Below are 20,429 nucleotides of genomic sequence, written 5' to 3' on the forward strand. Positions count from 1 at the left end.
AGGGACTTTATGCAAATCAGCAATAAGCATGACAAAACTTTTGTTGCTTTGTGCATTGGCTTTGCTCATTTTGGCACAAATAATAAAATGCTAGTCATAGCCTGACAATTTTTGGATTGGAACTCATGATTAAAGTAAATAGAAACCTATCTCATTTTTTGTTCCTGTTCCTTTGTCTCTATTTTGGTGGTAGTTACTGACACAGAAAGGATTCAAGAAAAATCATTATAGTACTGCAGCCATATGGATTCAGTTCTTATGGTCATTATTCTGTTTTAACAAGGACCTCATTTAGTTTTTTTATGTCCAGATTTTCTGAAACACTCAATTGCTATTTGCATCTCTTGGATTAATAACTTTATAAAATAATCCATATAGTTACGACATAGTAGTTAACTTAGAAAAGCAGGTTCCATCCCGCAATCCCACCACCAAAGTTCTGGGAATGGAAGAAGTGAATGCTGAAGTTCAGAAGAAGGTAGAAACTTGTTTTCTCTTTATATCCAAAGTGTGTTTCATCCATATTCTGCAGTAGTCTGGCACAAAATAAAGGATGTTCACTGTTCTATGCCACATTCTGTGTTATAAAATCAAGCTGTAAAATCATTACTTCTTAAAAGTTCAGCAAGGAGCTAATTGGAAATCTTAATTCAAAATCAATTGTACTACCATTCATGTGTTTCAAGCATGGTAATGTTCCCAGATGAAACAAAGTTTAAAAAGCAGCTCTCCAAAGAATGGAATTGAATCAGGAATTGAAGAATACAAAAATAGCAGATTTTAAAGCACCTGAAGCACGACAAGAAGCAATGGATAGAAACTATATCAAGGAGAGAAGCAACCTAGAACTAAAGAGAAATTTCTTGACAGAACAATTAATCAGTGGAATGACCTACCTCCAGAAGTTAGAATGCTTCAACAGTGGAAGTTTTTAAGAAGAGATTGGACAACCATTTGTCTGAAATGGTATTGGGTTTCCTGCCTAAGCAGGGAGTTGGACTAGAAGACCTGCAAGATCTCTTCCAACTCTGTTATTCTCTTCTGTTATTCTGTTAAAATTAACACCATTGTTTCTCCGAACTCTACTATGTTCAGAAATGATTTTTCAGTAATTGTTCTCGGGGGGGGGGGGTATTATGTTAGACCAGTGATGGCTAACCGTTTTGCCATTGTGTGCCAAAAGCAGGGGGAGTGCGGTGGGGTCACATGTGTGCGTGCCAACACCCATAATTCAATCCCACCCGTGCCCTGCCCCCCCACGCATGCGCATACGACCCCCCGCTTTTGGCACGCGACGGCAAAAAGATTACTGGTGGGCCCAGTAGGTCTGTTTTTCACCCTTTTCAGGCTCCAGAGGGTTTCTTGGAGCCTGGGGAGGGTGAAAATTGCCTTTCCCATTTCCCCGGAGGCCCTCCGGAGGCTGGAAACGGCCTGTTTCCCGACCTCTGGTGGGCCCAGAAGGCCCGAAAATCAGCTGGCCGGTGCATGCATTCGTGCTGGAGCTGACCTAGGGAAATGCTTGCATGCCCACAGATATGGCTCCGTGTGCCAACTGTGGCACACCTGCCATAGGTTCACCATCACAGTGTTAGACAATCTATTTCTGATTCTGATGTTCATGTCCTTTTCTCAGTTGGGTTGAGAGGGATGAGCTCAAAATGTATTACGATCATTACCTAAATGCTTGTTCATTGTTCAGAATGGTTTTACATTTCTCAACAACTCCCATGAGAGATATTTCTGAAATAAATCCAACTAATCTTTAATATGTAAATGACATTTTAAAATTAAGTTGTATAATACTAGTGATGCATATTGTTGGAGCTTGTTTATATTTGACAGATAAAAAAATTATATCAACAGCTTCATAAATATATATAGCTACTGTTTCCTGAAAACTTTAGTACTGCTTTGTCATCTTTTGAGCCTGGTTGTATTCTCATTTTAGCCAAACTAATAACCATCAATTTCCTAGAAGTTATATCATGGCTCTGGTGATCCTATCACATATAACGCTTTAAATTATTGCTATGCATGAATCATTCCTGAAGCTGAAATCATATTTAATCAGGATATTTTCTCTTCATGTGTTCTTTAGCTTCAATGATTCCCTTTGCTCACTGGAAGCATATCAGTTGAAAAAGCAGATTTATGTACGTGACACATCATGAAATATGTCTTATGTAGGTTCTATGATATTATTAGAGTGCTTTTGAAGATTCAATATAAAATATTGATGCAAGCCCAGTGCCTTTTCAAGATAATAGTTTTAATTATGGATGGTTTCATTTTTCCCCCTCTTAAGTTTCTCAGTAGCCCTGTGTTACCCACAGTTTATGTATGTGTGAAAGAGAGTGCATGTCTTGCTTTTCAATGTTAATGTGCATAAATATATCAGAACGGACTTGCTGAAAGAGCTCACCTCAACAGATGTTTGGGGCTCTTCATGAATATGTTTTTTAGAATAATGGAACACATTTTTAAGTCCACTCAGTGCTGAATTCGTACATAAGACATTATCATAAAACAGTTTTTCCTCCATGGCATGACTGCTTATATACCGTAGGAAGCAGGGATGGGTTCCACTTACCTTTACTACCGGTTTGCAGCAGGAGCATGTGCGCTTCTGCGCATGCGCAGAAGCTTCTGTGCATGTGCAGATCACCCATGATGACATCGTGGCGGGTGGGCAGAGCCTCCCGCCGGTTTTACTACCAGTTCTATGGAACCGGACCAAACCGGGAGCAACCCACCACTAGTAGAAAGACAATACACAAACCATTGTTTTTTTTCTATTATCACTAGACCATCCTACTACTACTACTACTATGATTTCCTTTTCATTTTACAAAAGAACCCTAAGAGATCAACAGATTACTGAAAGATTACATTGTCTTACATAGATATAACTGAGTCAAATTTCTGAGTGCATGTTTACAAGATTATGTTTTCAGTGATTTATTTTTTTATATAAAATGGAGCCTTTTGTTGTTCTTTTCCTAAAGTTGGAAGAAAAACAAGATTCCTGTACATTGTACAAGGGAAAGAAAATCCATATCTAATTATTAAAATCCCTTCTAACTTTAATAGCAATTCAGTCTACCTGAGCAGTGATACCTTAGAACTTACCTAAGTAAATGACACTGTTTAGATGTGTCAGTGATTTTTGCTCCTGCTAGAAATTCTTACAGAGTAGTTTGCAAAAATTGCAGTTTTAATGTGAGGTAGTTTTTTTCGTTTATTATATTTATATACCACCCTTCTCCCGAAGGACTCAGGCGGTAAACAGCCATGGTAAAAACAATATACAACAAGAATTTAAAAACTTAGTAAAATAATTCAATCATTGGCCAAATTTAAAACACCCAACTAAAATCATTTTAAAACCCCTATCAAAACCTAATTTAAAAACCTTTATCCCATCAGACCAGCTTGCTGGAATAATAGGGTCTTCAAAGCACGATGGAAGGCGCAGAGGTCGGGGATCCTTCGTATGTCCGGGGGCAGTTCGTTCCATAGGGCCGGGGCCTCCACAGAAAAGGCTCTCCCCCTGGGGGTCTCCAGCCTACATTGTTTGGCCGACGGCACCCTGAGGAGGCCCTCTCTGTGAGAGCGTATTGGTCGGTGGGAGGCAATTGGTGGCAGAATGCGGTCCTGTAGGTCCTAAGCCATGGAGCACTTTAAAGGTGGTAACCAACACCTTGAAGCACACCCGGAAGACCACCGGGAGCCAGTGCAGCTCGCACAAGAAGGGTGTTATATGGGAGTGACGAGACGCCCCCATTATTACTCGCACGGCCGCATTCTGGACCAGCTGGAGCCTCCGGGTGCTCCTCAAAGGGAGCCCCATATAGAAAGCATTACAATAGTCCAGCCAGGAAGTGACAAGAGCGTGAGTGACTGTGCGCAGGGCATCCCGATCCAGAAAGGGCTGCAACTGGGAGATCAGGCGAACCTGATAGAAAGCCCCCCTGGCCACGGCCGTCATATGATCTTCCAAAGACAGCCATGAGTCCAGGAGGACGCGCAAGTTGCAAGCCCTCTCTGAGGGGAGTAAGATCTCATCCCCAATAGCCAGTGATGGTGTTAGCTGGCTATATCGGGCCGTCGGGAGCCACAGCCACTCAGTCATGGAGGGGTTGAGTCTGAGCCTATTCCTCCCCATCCAGATCCACATGGCCTCCAGGCAGCGGGACATCACGTCAAGGGCATCATTGGGGTGGCCTGGGGTTGAAATGTACAACTGCGTGTCATCGCCATACAGTTGACACTTCACCCCAAAGCCATGGATGATCTCACTCAGCGGCTTCACATAAATGTTAAACAGGAGCGAGAAGACTGACCCTTGCAGCACCCCACAAGTGAGGAACCTCGAGGTCGACCTTTGCCCCCCCGTCAACACAGACTGTGTACGGTTAGAGAGGAAGGAGGTGAACCACCATAGCACAGTGCCCCCCATTCCCACCCCCTCCAGATAAGTGCAGTATAAGGTTAGGCTAGCAAAAATAACAAGAAAAAGTATTTAAGTATGTCAGAAACCAAAGAAAAAGAAGAGAGCTTGTAGTCTGGCAGAACTTTTCAATTTCTATTTTCCATCTGTTTTCTTTCAGAAGGTGAACAAACTCTTTGTTAGCCTTCATTTGGCCATTGGGGGGGGAGGGAGAGTGAACTGAAGCTTGAGATTGGCAAGGAGCAAATGAAGAAATTTTTAGCTAATCTAAATGAGTTTAATTCTCCAAGGCCACAAGAACTACACTCTATGGTATGAAAGTAGAAGTAATTGCAGAACCATTCTCTGTATTCATTGAGAATTCCAGAAAATAGGTCAAGTAGAAGACTATTGTTGTTCCTATTTTCCAAAATCTGAAGAAGCAGCACCTAGGAAACTACAGGTTGATGTGCTTGCTGTTGATATTGGGCAAAGTCCTTGAGCAGATCACTGAACAACAAAGATGTTGCTTCCTAAATACTTTTTGAGTATATCTTACTGTTTTTTGGCTGCTAATCATAAATAATAATTTAACCTATCATGTACCATTTTCTAGAAAACTTTCTGCAAGCTGTTTTTGCAATTTACACCCGTCAGTACCTATTGGCTATGCTTCACACATGAAAGAAACATATGAAGCACATCTGGTATACCAAGTACGACTGGAATATCTGTAGCAATTTAAAAGTAATGGCTCTGCTGCTTGGAATGCAGCTCAGAAATAGCAAATACTTTTGTTACATACATACATGGGGCAGCTGGATAGCATATGAAGCAATTGTTGTCCAAACAAAGATATTTTTGCATCCATGTCACATAAAACTTATATTGATGAAAAATTTTGTGGAAGCAATGAATCAGGAAGATGAAAATTTTCATTATTTGAGACAGATGTTTCCAAGAATAACTGATGCCAAGATTAAGGAAAGCATTTTTGTTGGTCCACAGATCAGATACATCATCAATGATAAGTGGTTCGAAGATCTGTTAGTGAGGCCAGAGAAAATCACCTGGAAAGCATTCAAGGATGTTTTTGAGAATTTTCTCGGTAACTACAGAGCATCAAACTACATTCAGATGGTTAACAGACTTCTTACAGCATACAAGACCATGAAGTGCAACACATCACTGAAGATTCATTTTCATTCACACTTGGACTTGTTTCCTGAAAATCTAAATGCAGTGACGAACATGGTGAAAGCTTTCATCAGGATATTGCCCCAATGGAAAAATGGTGTCAGGGCAACTGGAATCCATCAATGCTGGCTAACTATTGTTGGACATTGCAGTGAGATGCATCAGACACTGAGTACAAATAAAAATCAGCAGCAAAATACTTTTAGTGGAACTCATGCAGCATGTCAGAAACATCATATGATTAAATATAGTCATTTTAAGTTAATTTCATATTTCTTAAAATTCCTATGTAATACAGTCATTCTAAAATTATATTTTTGTTCAGTGTGAAGGGATCTCATAATCACCAAAAGTTTTTCAGGAAGCAAAACTTTTTTTAAAAAAAAGATCATCTAGTGAATTATCAAGCAATCTATAAGCACTTAAACAGGAATTAAATATTTAACAGAAATCAATATGGATTTCTGGTAAACATGTCATGCCAGACTAACTTTATGTCCTTTTATGGAACAATTACTAGCCTGAATGGCTAGAGAATTGTTGTGGACATAGAATATTTTGATTTCAACAAGGTTTTTGCCAAAGTCTTATAAAATCATCTAACATCAGTTTAACAACTGAACTGTGAAGTAGATCCACAGCTAGTTCAAGGATTATACTTAAAGGGGAGTTATAATAGGCATCAAATCTACTTAGAAAGACATATGGAGTGGACTCTGCTTTTCTACATTTTTATAAATTGATATGGGTGAGGGTGTTGAGGAAATGCTTGCGAAATTTACAGACAATTCAAAGCCAGGAGAGAGGGCTAATACTTGGGAGGAAAGGGAATAAATTCAAAAATACTTAGTCTATAATGGTAACCATAAAAAGAATGTAATTTAAAGCTTGCAGAAAAGAAATTGAGAGGACACAATAGTTGTCTTTGAATATCTGAATGGCAGTCACATTGTAGAAAGTTCAGACCCATTCTTCTTTGCTCCACAGAATAAGACTAGATAATGGGATGAAACTTGAAGGATGTAGACACAGATTAGACTTCCAGACAGTATTCTTCAACCTTTTTGGATTGGAGACCCAGAGCAGGGGGGAGAGGGGATGGTTTTGTGCAAGGAGCAGGCGCGTACGCATGTACACATGCAGCTTCATTTGTGTGAATGGTGGGTGTGTGCACCCTCCCCTCGCATGAGTGGGGCTGCAAGCACCAGCACCCACCATTCACATGATTGGGGTTGTGAGTGCCAGTACCCACCACTCACCCAAGTGGGGCTGTAAGTGCTGGCGCCCACCACTCGCGTGGGTCAGGCTGCAAGAGCACTCACCAGTTACACGGCCTGGTTGCGAATAGGCCACTGCCCGGCAGTGGGCCACAGCCCACAGGTTGGGGAGCTCTGCTTTAGGAAGAACCCTCAACAGTAATCAGTGGAATAGGAATAGAGTTATTTGTTCCCCTTCTCTAGAGGTTTTCAAGCAGAAGTGGGGTGGTCATATATTAGGAATGGGGTACTGTATCCTGCAGTGTGCAGGAAGTTGGACTTGATCTCTTAGATTCCTTTTTTCTCTAAGATTCTATTTTATCTTTTGGTTATTTGTTGTTGTTTTGGAAAATCTCCTCTCTTGGGTACTTTTCAAGAAACTTTTGCATGGAAGTGGGACAGTTTATTAGTTATGAAATGCCACATTGATTAAAGGATGGCTATATATGGCATCAAAACTTTCTGACATATTGATTAACTGAAAATCATAGGAAAAGTTGATTTGACAACTGAGCTTTGAAGTAATGCTAAAGAAAAATATTTTAATTTATTGCATTTATGTGAAAATAAATATAAAATCTAAGACTGTCAGATAACACAATTCACCTAAATAATAGTGTGGCAAATATGTTATTAAGAATCAATTTAATGTGGTGGGTAAGGCACCAGATTAGAAACCAAGGGACTGTGAGTTCTAGTCCTGTTTTAGGCATGAAACCATCTGGGTGACTTTGGGCCAGTCATTTTGTCTTAGCCCTAAGAAAAAGGAAGCAGCAAATCATTTCTGAGATTTTGTCCAGAAAAGACTAGTGTAGGCAGTGGCCAGAGGTCAGCAATGACTCAAAGGTGGATGTATTCATGTATCTGTAGAGTCAATACTGATTCAAAGGTTTGTGTGTTTATGTATACATGTGCATGTGCACGCACACACACACACACACACACATGTTTACAGCAAAGGAATGGGGAAAAAATAAGAAAATGATACCTAAGAAAATTAAAAGTGCAATCTGAAAGTGAACCATAAAAATTTTATGAGACTAAATTGTGATCTGAGATACTTTTAAATTAAGGTCATCAAACTGAATTCCTCTGTTCAGGAAAGTGAGCGTAGTTGCATCATAAATTAAGAAGTGTGTTGTACAGGAATCAATACAAACTCCTTATGGAATCAACAACAAGTGATTGGCTCAGAAAATAATGCAATCATGTTAATATAAATGATATTCCAAGCTGAACACAGAGAAGTGCAGGCACCTTTTCTGCTGATTAGCAGAGAGGATGCCCTGCAGCCCTGGGTTGCTAGTAGTTTTCAATTATGCTTATAATAAATTAGTTCTTAATCAATTACACAAAAGACATTGGCAAGGTTGCTCCCAGCACATTGTCCTAATATATCAGTAACTTTAGACAAAATACCTTATGATCTATCCATTTTCACTGTAAAAAATAGACAAAAAATGAGGAAAAAACTGTGGTTACTCATCATTTAAAGACAAGAATTATTAAAGTTCTAATGAGGCTTTGCAATATTCTAAAGAAAAAATATATTTTTTCTAAGTTGAAGCAAAATTCAATTAATAAATAATGTTTTAAAATACTTGTAAGAAACCAATTGCCTAATATCATTAAAAACAGGATCTCACAGATTTGTAGCATTATGGGGCTGTGAAACCAAGAGACATACATCTAATAAAGTGAACTGTAGCCTACAAAAAGTTATGACTTAATAAAATTTTGGTGAGAAAAGGTGCTACCAGATTTCAGATTTTTTGCCATCATAAACTAACGCACCTCACCTCCTATAATATTCCCATGTCAGTTATATTTCCTTCATTATTAATTCACCTGTATTGCCAGATTAGATCACATGGAGAATTGTTTTTTTAACCCAAACCTACATTGAATTTTATATACTGATTATAATTATTTGTACAACAATTAAGTCTGTGGCTCTCTGAATCCATTGTTTGGGTGACTTGATCTAGTCTGTTAAGAATGTATTGGTTCTTATTAAAATGGAACTAAGTCAGAGACATTAGTGCATATGAAATAAAGCCAAATATATGTCCTCACAGGGAATAATAATTTGAGGATTCTTCTCAAACCACATATTTGTTTTTTCCTCACTTGAGATGATATGTTCTCTATTTACAAGTATTTTAACAAATTTGTATATGAACTAGATGTATTAGCATGGTTTCATCTAAGGATGCCAGACAAATTTAGATTTTTTTTTCAAATATCATGGTAAAATATGATGGACAAAGAATGTAAAGAATATTAAAATGAAAAATAAGTAACTTCATCAGCATTCATCTAGTTGTTGATCAATTAAAAGCAGTGCAAACCTTGGGAAAATCACGAGACAACTATTAATAAGCTGTCTCTTAATATACATTTCTACACTGCTTGGTGACTGTGAGGTCTGTAATTAACAGCAGTTATTTCTCATCTAAAAAATGCAGCCGAAATTTCAGTTTGATTTACCAAATGTATTAGCTACTTGTTATTCAGAACTCCGAGTCTGCCACTTTCTAGCTTGGTGCCTTAACCACTACAACAAACTGGCTCGTTAAACTACATCTTTCATTTCTTTAGTACATATGCATTTGTTTCACATTCCAGGACTGGTTTCTAACAATGAGTCATTTCTTTAGTACATATGCATTATTTTAGTATTGTAAGATTGAGGTATTCAACTTCTTTTTCAGTCAGAAAGTTATCTCTTATTTTCTGCAGTGAAAGGAGAGAGCATTTATCTATGTTTAACATTACTTTCTTGAGCAGGATTCAAACATCTTTCTTATCTATCTTAATCTCTCTTAATCAGGAGGTAATTTTGCCCAGACTATACAGATATATCACAGCATTTATAATGTATATATATTTTAGCTCCACTGTTTACATACATTTAGAAAAATAAATGATGGTATGTCTTAATTTTCAAACTGAGGATAGTTTCGTTCATTTGAATTCACATCAATTATTCTATGGCATTCCAAATATTTATTAGCACTCAATTATTCAAAGGTATTAAAAGTCATGCATGAATTTTTTTTTAAAAAAAGTTGTAGGGCAGGAATAAATTAAAAAAAAGATTTCCATAATAACAAATGCTATGCTGCTCTCTACTGGAAGAGAAAGGTTTACATGTGTTAGATATCTGATTTAATTGTAAATTGTAAAACAATTTTAAAAATGGGTTTCATCAAGATCTACGGTTTTTAGTATGAACATAGAAAACTATAATGTTATGAATAATAATGTATGTGAGTCCTGACCTACACCTATTGGCTCAAGATCTGTCCTGAATAAAGGAGAAAAGCAATATGGAAATACAGAAACAATTTCAGTTCAGACTATATATGCATTTAACATCCTCTAACTTTGTAGCAATGTTACTAGTACACATTTAGATCTAAATGATCTATTTGTCAAGAGAGAACCTCTTAACTACTTTGTGTTTTCAGAATAATATGACAGTGCAATGAAGTGATTCCAGTATCTGAAGACTGGGGAGGGGGAGGAGGTCCAAATTATCAAGGATGAAATGATTATAAATCTTATTGAGTACTTTTATTTTTATCCTATATCTCACCATAGTGCTAAAAAGATAAATGGGCTCAGGTATCATGACTTCTTGAGAATGATCTTAATATATGCTTTCTAAATTATTAAAAGAAAAGTAAAATGTTGTGTTATGCTTCTAGAACTTGCTTATAGTCACTGTTTTTTCAAAGGTTTTAAGGATAATTATATTGTGCACTATTTAGCCATAATAGTGTTGGATGCATTAAAAGTAAAAATATCTGATTAAATTATTTTCCAGGAAAAATATGTTTTCAACTTGAAGAAACAACTGTAATTCTGACTCTGTATCCAAATTGCTTGTTTAATGTGGTTTTATTATGGGAAGCTAGTTTATAAATCGACAAGTTTAAACTATGGTTTTGTGTGTGTGTGTGTGTGTGTGTGTGTGTGTGTAGAGAGAGGAGAGAGAGAGAGAGAGAGAGATTTCCAGATAAAAGTATTGAATATAAGATATATTGGGGTAGACAGTTCCAGAGCAGGGTGTCTGTAGCTTTCCAAGTACTGCTGAGCTACAGTTCTCTCCAGTCCTAGTTAGCCTGACTAATGTTGAAGAAACTGGAAGTTGCAGCTCAGCAAAAGTTACTCATTTCTGCTTTGGTCTATTAAACTATTGTAAAATTAATTGGCTAACTTTAAGCAAGTAGCCAAAATACTTCTGAGCACAGAAATGGTATTTTCTGTACTTGCAAATGTGCTTAAAATTCAGTAGTTAAATCCTTGTAATGCAAAATCACAGATTTAGTCCTGAAGAATATTCAATATGGTCAGGATCTCTAGCCACTAAAGCAGATTTAGGGACAAGAACCCACCTGCAGGAAGTGAAAAATACTAGTAGAAACTTACCTTTCAACTTATAAACTCCTCAACACTGTCAAACTATTCACTAAGTCTACATTACTATTACTATTAATCTTCTCATCGTTCCTATCACCCATCTCCTCCCACTTATGACTGCATGACTATACCTTTGTTGCTTGTATCCTTATGATTTATATTGATTGTTTCCTAGTATGATTTGATTGCTTATTTGTACCCTATAACTATCATTAAGTGTTGTACCTTATGATTCTTGATGAATGTATCTTGTCTTATTATGTGCACTGAGAGCATATGCACTAAAGACAAATTCCTTGTGTGTCCAATCACACTTGGCCAATAAAGAATTCTATTCTATTCTATTCTATTCTATTCTATTCTATTCTATTCTATTCTATTCTATTCTATTCTATTCTATTCTATTCTATTCTATTCTATTCTGGAGCCAAAAATAATGAGGCAACCCAGCTTTTATTTTTCATGAATAATTTTGTAAGTCCATGTGCTATGGCATCTAAGTGATGATATGTATAAATATTAAATCCTCAAAATTAATGTCTTGAAATGTTATTACTAACACATGGAAGTTATTGCTGATATTTCTCCTACACTGATATTTTTAGTATTGAACATGGTTTTCTTTGCAAAAATATTTAAGTGTTTTGCCTTTCACTTCCCTGTCTAGTTCATAGCCTTGGGGTTCCCATTTCTCAATCCATGCCTTTTTAATTTTTTAAAGACTTAGCAACTTTTTTACTTAACAGTTAAATTATCACAGATCATCCAACTTAGCAAGTTTTCTAACTATTTTTCTGAAAGTTGCCTAACAACAGGAGGTCTGGGAGATATAAGCATATTATATTTCAGCATTATCCACATGGCCATTAATGAAGTATAAGTTGATTTGCAAAACAATTTTCAGTAAGGGCTACATCTCCAGCGACCAAGTGACTGGGCATACATCAAGGAGAGGAAGCCTATCCATCCCTGGTGCCTTACTCTCTGAGCCAAATTCGCAGCTCACAATAGCCCCTTTCTCCATGCAGAAAAAGATAATAGAAATTCCTGTTGCCTTATTGTCTGTGCAATAACCACAGAACATTATTTCAAGCAAAGAAGACCTGATTGTTCTCACTGCATGGAAAAAGGAGCTACTCTGGACCCCTGGTTACAAAAAGATTGGGCTAAATTTTGTTTTGGGGGCAAGGAGCATACATGAGCTAAGTTCCATGTGTTTGATATAAAAGAATGCTGTGCCTTTATTTACAGCACTTCTTCCTATAAAAATGTGTAATGTCCATGATAGAATACAGCCCAAACATTTTTCTTTTTGATCATCATTTGAATCAGGAAAAAGTTCTATGATAGCGGTAGCATTTAGGTTTATATGCCACCCCATAGTACTTTATAGCACTTTCTGGGTGGTTTACAATGTAAGCATAGTGCCCCCAACAATCTGGGTCCCCATTTTACTGACCTTGGAAAGATGGAAGGCTGAGTCAACCTTGAGCCCCATCAGGATCAAACTCCAGACTGTGAGCAGAGTTAGCCTGCCATACTGCACTTTAACCACTGTACCATCAGAGTTCACTATGATAGTGGTTGCCAATCTTAGTGCAAATTCAGAGACATAAAAAAGCAGCACATTATATTAGCTCTTATTATGGCCATCTAATCTTTATTGCCATCCAGTCTACAGAGCTGGGAAATATTATCAGCATAATACATGAAAGACAAGTGGGTGTATACAGACTTGGGTTTGTGCCACAACATACCACATAGTCCTCTTTGAATCCACTGCAAAATTTCTGCTTGAATTGTTCACCAATGCTTCAGTGTGGTCCCTCATTGATTAACTGAGTGCAGCAGTTCTTATCCTCTGAAATGAATAACAATCGTTTAAATGAAATACTTACATTTCTACAAGTCAGCATTACTATAAGCCACTCTGAGAGTATTGCTGAGTGCTGTTTGCCTTTTACCTTAATCCTAAATGTTTGTTCCAAAACAAATATAATAAATTCTGACATGACACCATAATTTATGATGAAGTCTTGCCCTAAATTCTATGCTAGTGCATCATATTTCACATTTGTCTGTTAGTGTTCACCGCAAGTTGATAACATTAGAAAGAGATCAAATTGTAGGCAGAGTTGGAAATGTTTTTGCAAATATTGTGGCAGATCATTTGTGGCTGAATTTTTTCTTCAGTAAGGATTTCTCCAAGATTGATTTGCCAGAGGAGACAATTATGAAAGTACACATTGTGCAGTAGTGGTCAAAAGCATATTCGATGAAAGAAAAAGATGTCAAATTAGGTAAAATATTTCAGTTTAACCAAAATTTAGTCTTTCTGATTTAAAAACATACAGAAATAAATTATTGGCCATTAAAATACTGATTAGCTATTTCAAAGACTTAAAACTTTTTTCTCACAAATTACAATATTTCAGTTTCTTGGCAGTACAGAAGTGGAACAGCCCAAAGGCACAGAAGTTGTAAGAGATGCTGTGAGAAAACTTAAGGTAAGGAAAATTTTAAAATACAATATTTATGTTTGAAAAAAAAAGTCTCATTCTAAATGCCTGTTTGTAACAGAAATACATTATAGGATCCAACCTGAGTTGGTCATTGGGACCAAAGGTTTATTTTTCCACGTTTTTGGATTCATGCTGGTGTCCCTCTTGAGGAAATTTCTCTCTCTCCAGAATGGAGACATGTTCTGCAGACAGAAAAGTTCCATGAGGATAGGCTCTAGAACGAGTCCGAAAGCTTGGAAGAATAAATCTTTGGTCCCATTGACTGACTCAGATGGATCCTACAATATTAACCTGAGACACGTGTGTTTACGTTCATTTGCAAAATACATTGTGTTCAGTTCCAAAATATTAATACTGTATGTTGTAATAGCATAGGTATGTTCACAACCTTCCTTAATTAAAATGTGGAATTACCAAATCTCTGATTTTTTAAATATATATATATTCTATCCCCAACATACAGGAAGACCTATTAACAAAGCAAAGTTAATTGCAGCAAATAGGATCACATAAGAATTTCCCCTTCCAATAGAAATATCTCAGTTAGGACTCTAGCAAGAATGGGGATTGAAATTTCAATATTCGCCCAAACTGGAATTACCCCACCCCATGCCTACATTATAGGCCACGGGTGTCAAACTCGATTTCATTGAGGGCCGCATCAGGGTCGTGTTTGACCTCGAGGGGTTGGCGTAGGTGTGGCCAGGGTGGCGTGGCCAGCTCAACATCACTTGTGTTGGGGGCACCTGTGGTGGCCCGAGCACACTGCTGGCACACACACTGCCAGCACACACTGGCTTGTGAGTTCCATTTTCAGCTGCGACGGCCTCCTGCAACCCTCTGCCAGTGAAAATGGAGGTCCATTTTCACTGGCAGAGGCACCATGGGCCAATCCTTCCCTGTTTCCAAGGTGGCCCCGCCAGCCAGACCTAAGCCTTGGATTTGACACTCCTGATATAGGCTTTGAAATTCATACACAGTCCCTCCTTTTGTGAATAGCATTGCATCTATTTAGTTCCTCTAATATGGATGTACATTAATGACATGGGCAAAATTCAAGAAGGGGAAGGGATCATATATTCCACATTCTTGGAAGAAATTATGCATTTTGTTCCAGACAGCAGCTAGAGCAGCTATAAAAAGGGTTTCACCTTTTGCCTTTTCAGCTGCTATTTCTCATCTCCTGTTTCTTCCTCTTCCTGACACATGTTCTAGGAATTCCTACTGAAAAGCAATAATTGAGTTGAGGATCAAATTGCAGAGCCTGGTAGCCTTTCTAAACCTAAATAATTTTCTCCTATAACAGTTGGAAAAAGTCTGGGCAAAAAATAATTTCTTTTAAACCTTCTATTAAAATGATCAAGGAATGTCACACTGTCCATCTTCTATGCTAAATTTACCTACCTTTAAAAAAGAAAGCTTTGCTGTGGATAATTTACAGTATTGGTATATCATTCCTCTATATATTTCTAAAATATATTTTCTGAAAATGAATTTAACTTCTAGGGGATCTGAGAAGTTGTTTCCTCTGTTAGGAAGCTCATGTCGCCTCTTAGAGACTCAGACTCAGTAAGGTGTATCTTCTGTCTCAAGTCAATGAGCTTCATCATTGGAAGTGTACTCTTAGCTATCTTGGGATCATTGATATCAGACATCTCTTATAAATGGGAGTCCCTTAGGGTCCAATTATTTGTAAAAGTATCGAATTCTCCTTCTTCTACATGAGCTATCAGGGAGACATCTACTTTGATTTTTATGGTCTGAAAGGGGACATAGGAAAGTATTATTTGGGGGGAAAGAGTAAATGGAATGCAGAATGCATACTGTTGTTCAATTAATTGCTGCAGCCTGTTTATCAGTTGAAAAAAAATAACAGTGGAAATTTTTATAAATAAAACAATTTATGATGTCAAGATATTAGCCTTCAATTTAAGTGTTTCAGAACCACCGTTGTTTATAGTAATTTTAACAGACACACAGCAAAACAACCCTAGTAAGTCCTTGCTAAATTATACTATGTTAGTATCCAACTTGGGGCGTTCAAGAATATAATCAAGCATGGAGTAGGGGATTAAAATATCTAACCCATTTATGACAATGGAAAATTCCTTTAACATTCGTTAAGTCACTTTTTATAGATGAACAATTATTATTCCAATAATCCATAATCAAATAACCCCCCCCCTTTTTTTTTGTATCTATTAAGGTAGATAAATGTAGATTCAGCTTATTGTTGGAAATGTGGACTTCCAAAAAAGCAGCATTGTTATTTATAATGTCTTGTGCTGTAGTAGTTCCTTTTTGGCTAGCAATTACAGGTAGTCTTCAACTTATGACCACAGTTGAACCCAAATTTATGTCGCTAAGTGAAAAATTTGTTAAGCGAGTTTTGCCCCATTTTATGACTTTTCTTGTCACATTTGTTAAGTGAACCACTGCAGTTGTTAAATTAATAACACAGTTGTTAAGCGAATCTGGTTTCTCCGTTGACTTTGCTTGTTAGAAGGTCGCAAAAGGGGACCGTGATAAACTTGAGTCATTTGTCAAGCATCTGAACATAAATCACGTGACCATGGGGATGCTGCAATGGTCATAAGTGTGAAAAATAGTCATAAGTCACATTTTTCAGTGCCATTGTAACTTTGAATGGTCACTAAATGAACTATTGTAAGTCAAGGACTACCAGTATTTTAATTTTGGTTTGGAAAATTGTTTGGCTTTTGTAGATGCACATGGGATTTTTTTCCCCCTACGCTATATACTGATAACCACAGGATAAAGAAAGCGTCCATTGCTTACTCTTACAATGGCAAAAAAATTGATTGCAAAGATGAAAGACATATATTCTGGATCAATATAAAGTTGACCGAAGCACTTTCAAAAGGAACTTCAGCAAGATTCTGCCATTCTCTTGGCTGTTCTTCTAATCTAGCCTTCTCTGTTGGTTATCTTGTTTCCTGTGCTCCCTTTTATTTATTTATTTTTCTGAGGGGTCCTTGGTGTTCTCTGAGCTTGCTTGTTTTCTAGCAGATGTCTCATTATCCAAACTAAGTAACATCAACTAGCACTGATGATGATCCCTTGTTTGGGTATTGAAACATCTGCAAGAAAACAAGCAAGCTCAGAGAACACCAAAGATCCCTCATTTCAACCCTGAGCTACAAATATTTTCATTTATTGGTATTTATTTTTCTCCCTACTCAGTCTACCTGATAATGTAAACAAATTTCTTGTAAAGTATCATATAAACATATGTACAGAACCAAGTGATTAGTAGTCAGGTCAATCTTTTCTTTTTCTCTCTTTTCATTTTGCAAATGGTTAAAAAAAACATTGAAAGGTCATAATTGCAATTTAATAAATGGTCATTTATTCCAAAACACTAAAAGTTAATTATGTGGCATGCAGTTGAAGCAACACCTGGTACATAATAGTAAAAATTATTATGTATCTGTCATTAACCTCTATTTGCAGTACAATAATCTAACAAGTTTAGAGGCAGATTGTCCCAAGGGAAAGGGATCGTAACAGAGAAAATCCTTTTGTAGGCTCCTACTTCATCCGTCCTAGAGGAAGAGGACTTACAACATGTCAACTTTGCTAATTTGTATTCAGTAGGCAGCTTCTACAAAATATGACCAGAGGATATTGTGACTGTCATAACTGCAAGCTGATTTCCAAGCATTCAGAACACAACTATGAGGATGCTGCAACAGACCCAATTACAAAGAAGTAAATCACCTCATTCAATGCCATCATAACTTTGAATGGTCACTGAATGAGTGGTCATTCAACAAGGACTACGTTCCTATAATCCCATCCAGAGTCAGCTATGTACCTGTTTAAGAAAGCTTCTGAATCACCCGCTCTCATGTCTTGTCAGAATTGATTCTAAATCTCTTTCTCCTCAATCTCCCAAGCTTTGAAACAGTAGGTCAATATTTGTAGGGTACTCTTTTCTTTCTCTAAACTGCATCATTCAAGACCTTCTATAATTGTTATCACACTGTCTTCTCCAACACTTTCCCCAGAAAGGAAAAGATTTAGATGGACAGAAGTTGTTCATATTGGTTAGATCAAAGATTAAGGTTTTGTAGAAGTGATGCATGGCTGCATGCACTGTCAAGCTAGCCATTCACCACTTCTCAGATCCATTCACTTTCTGGCTGCAAAAAAGAGTCAAAAAAAGGCAAGGATCCAAACTACAGAGGCAGAGCTCATGGCGTAGAGAACAAGCACGGGTAAAACCGATCAACAATCTAATGTAACTCTAATCAGTGCAGCAGTCCATCAAGATAGCATACAAATCCAATTAGATAAAATCAGATACAACTTTATTTTAATATCACTTTAAATGGAACAATAGAGAGACAACCTAAATAAATGTGTTGGTGTTATTGTAAAACTATTACAGCTTTGTATAACACTTATGAAAGCTAGCTGGATGACTTTGGGCCAGTCACTCTCTCTAAACTCAATCCACTTTACAGGGATGTTGTTATGGGAAAAATAGGAGGCTGAGGAGGAGTATATTCACTGCCTTGAGTTACTTATAAAAATAATAAAGGCTACATATAAAATAAAAACAAAGAAGATTTACATTTGGGCAGTAAATGGGCAGTAAACTATATACTATATTTACTTCCCGCTTGGACTACTGCAATGCTCTCTACATGGGGCTCCCCTTGAGGAGCACCCGGAGGCTCCAGCTGGTCCAGAATGTGGCCGCGCGGGTGGTTATGGGAGCGACGTGGCGCTCCCATGTGACCCCCCTCCTGCGCGAGCTGCACTGGCTCCCGGTGGTCTTCCGGGTGCGCTTCAAGGTTTTGGTTACCACCTTTAGAGCGCTCCATGGCATCGGACCGGGGTATCTACGAGACCGCCTTCTGCTACCAATAGCCTCTCACCGACCAGTACGCTCCCATAGAGAGGGGCTCCTCAGGGTGCCGTCGGCCAAACAGTGTCAACTGGCGGCCCCCAGGGGAAGAGCCTTCTCTGTGGGGGCACCTACCATCTGGAACGAGCTCCCCCCAGAGATACGGAAGATCCCGGACCTGCGCACGTTTCGCCGTCCTCTCAAAACTTTTCTATTTCAGCAAGCTGGCCTGGCCTAACTCCCATCTTTTAAATTTTTTAATTTTTCAATTCGTGATTTTACAAATTGGGTGTTTTAATCTGTGTTTCGGCCGAAATATTTAATAATTTTAAGGGATTTTTTAATATTTGTATTATCTGTATTTTATCTTGGCTGTTCACCGCCCTGAGTCCTTCGGGAGTAGGGCGGTATAGAAATTTGATTAATAAATAAATAATAAATAAATATTATTAAGAAGGTGTCAGTTGATCTAATAACAGAAGAATGAAATCCCAAATATTATGAAACTTTTCTTGTAGGTTTTTAATTCTATGAATTAATTTATGTTTGGCAATACTTGTATACATGGTTGCATGGCTGGAAGTCCACAGAAATTGGGAAACGAATATGTAAGGATTTGAACTGTTAAATTAAACCGTAAAGTTAATAATATTGGACCTGGGGATGCAACTGACGAACAAAGCACAAAAATTGGTTTGTGTTAAAGTAGCTCACTTTTAATTTTCTAAATTAGAAAAGGAAATTTCAATTAAATTAAAAGCATAGAATTTTATTAATCGAAGGGAATTAATTATAGTTCTAGAGTCCATTTAAATGTTTTATCATTTTATCTGTTAAAAAAGTGTTTAGTACTTTTGGACTTTTTATCCACTTAAAACATCTGTTTCAGTAAAGGACATGATGCTTCAAAGAGTTGAATACATATCAAGAGATGCTTACATGTTCTTAACTTTTGTTAAAATGGCTATGAAATTTTGAATTTGCTAAAGCATTGATCAATTATGACTGCATTATGTTTATAATTAGGTGTGCCATAATCACTTATAATTGATTTAGTTCTACAGTCAGAGATAAACAAGTTAAATATATAAAAACATGATGTTTCCTTCATTTACACTATTACTTCAGTATAAAACATAAAAGCACGTTGCATTTTTATTTTTACCAGCAGGTGGGGCTGGTGTTCCGCAGCAAAAAATAGTCTGAGGAAAAATTGTTTTTTCAATTTCTTTTACAAATTTTGTCTTAAATAATCAGCATTTCATTTACTATATTCCACCAGCAATTGCTTAGTTCCTTGAAAAGTCTTATTGCATAATCTACCATCCTCCTGCTGGAATATTCAGTTTTACTTGGAATACTTTCTATTTTTTCTGTACATAAAGAATTTTTCTCTGTATTAAACAGAGTATAAATCATAAAAATCAGGGGGCCATAGTAGTTCCATAAGTGTTTTCAAAGTATAGTATTCCATCTTTCTGAAGTAATATTTTCCATAATTTTAAATATTAAATACCTAAAACAGGATATCTAAAATTGGTTTCTTAAAATATTTCCAAGTGAAACCTACCCCAGCTGCAAATTAGAGAGATTGTTTGGCTGCAGGTGATAAGTTTTAATGTTTGGAAAAATACAGAAAGGCACATGGTATAGCCAGTTGTGGGCTGCTGCCAGTTCGGACTGGTTCGGGTCAGGTGTGGGTTCTACTTACCTTTATTACC

General features: G+C 37.2%; 1 protein-coding gene across 17 annotated transcripts in view; it reads left to right on the top strand.

The window, feature by feature from the left end:
- The window catches only part of GULP1 (GULP PTB domain containing engulfment adaptor 1), a 112,860-nt gene that overhangs the window by 71,812 nt on the left and 20,619 nt on the right, over positions 1 to 20,429 (top strand). For all 17 annotated transcript variants that reach the window (XM_087882086.1, XM_087882100.1, XM_087882102.1 and 14 more), the window contains exon 5: positions 13,746 to 13,817. In XM_087882086.1, the coding sequence (XP_087738212.1) occupies positions 13,746 to 13,817 (72 nt within the window). The remainder of the gene's footprint in view (positions 1 to 13,745; positions 13,818 to 20,429) is intronic.

Source organism: Pantherophis guttatus, chromosome 1, assembly GCF_059756535.1.
Source record: "Pantherophis guttatus breed Tessera chromosome 1, ASM5975653v1, whole genome shotgun sequence".
Classification (NCBI taxonomy): domain Eukaryota; kingdom Metazoa; phylum Chordata; class Lepidosauria; order Squamata; family Colubridae; genus Pantherophis; species Pantherophis guttatus.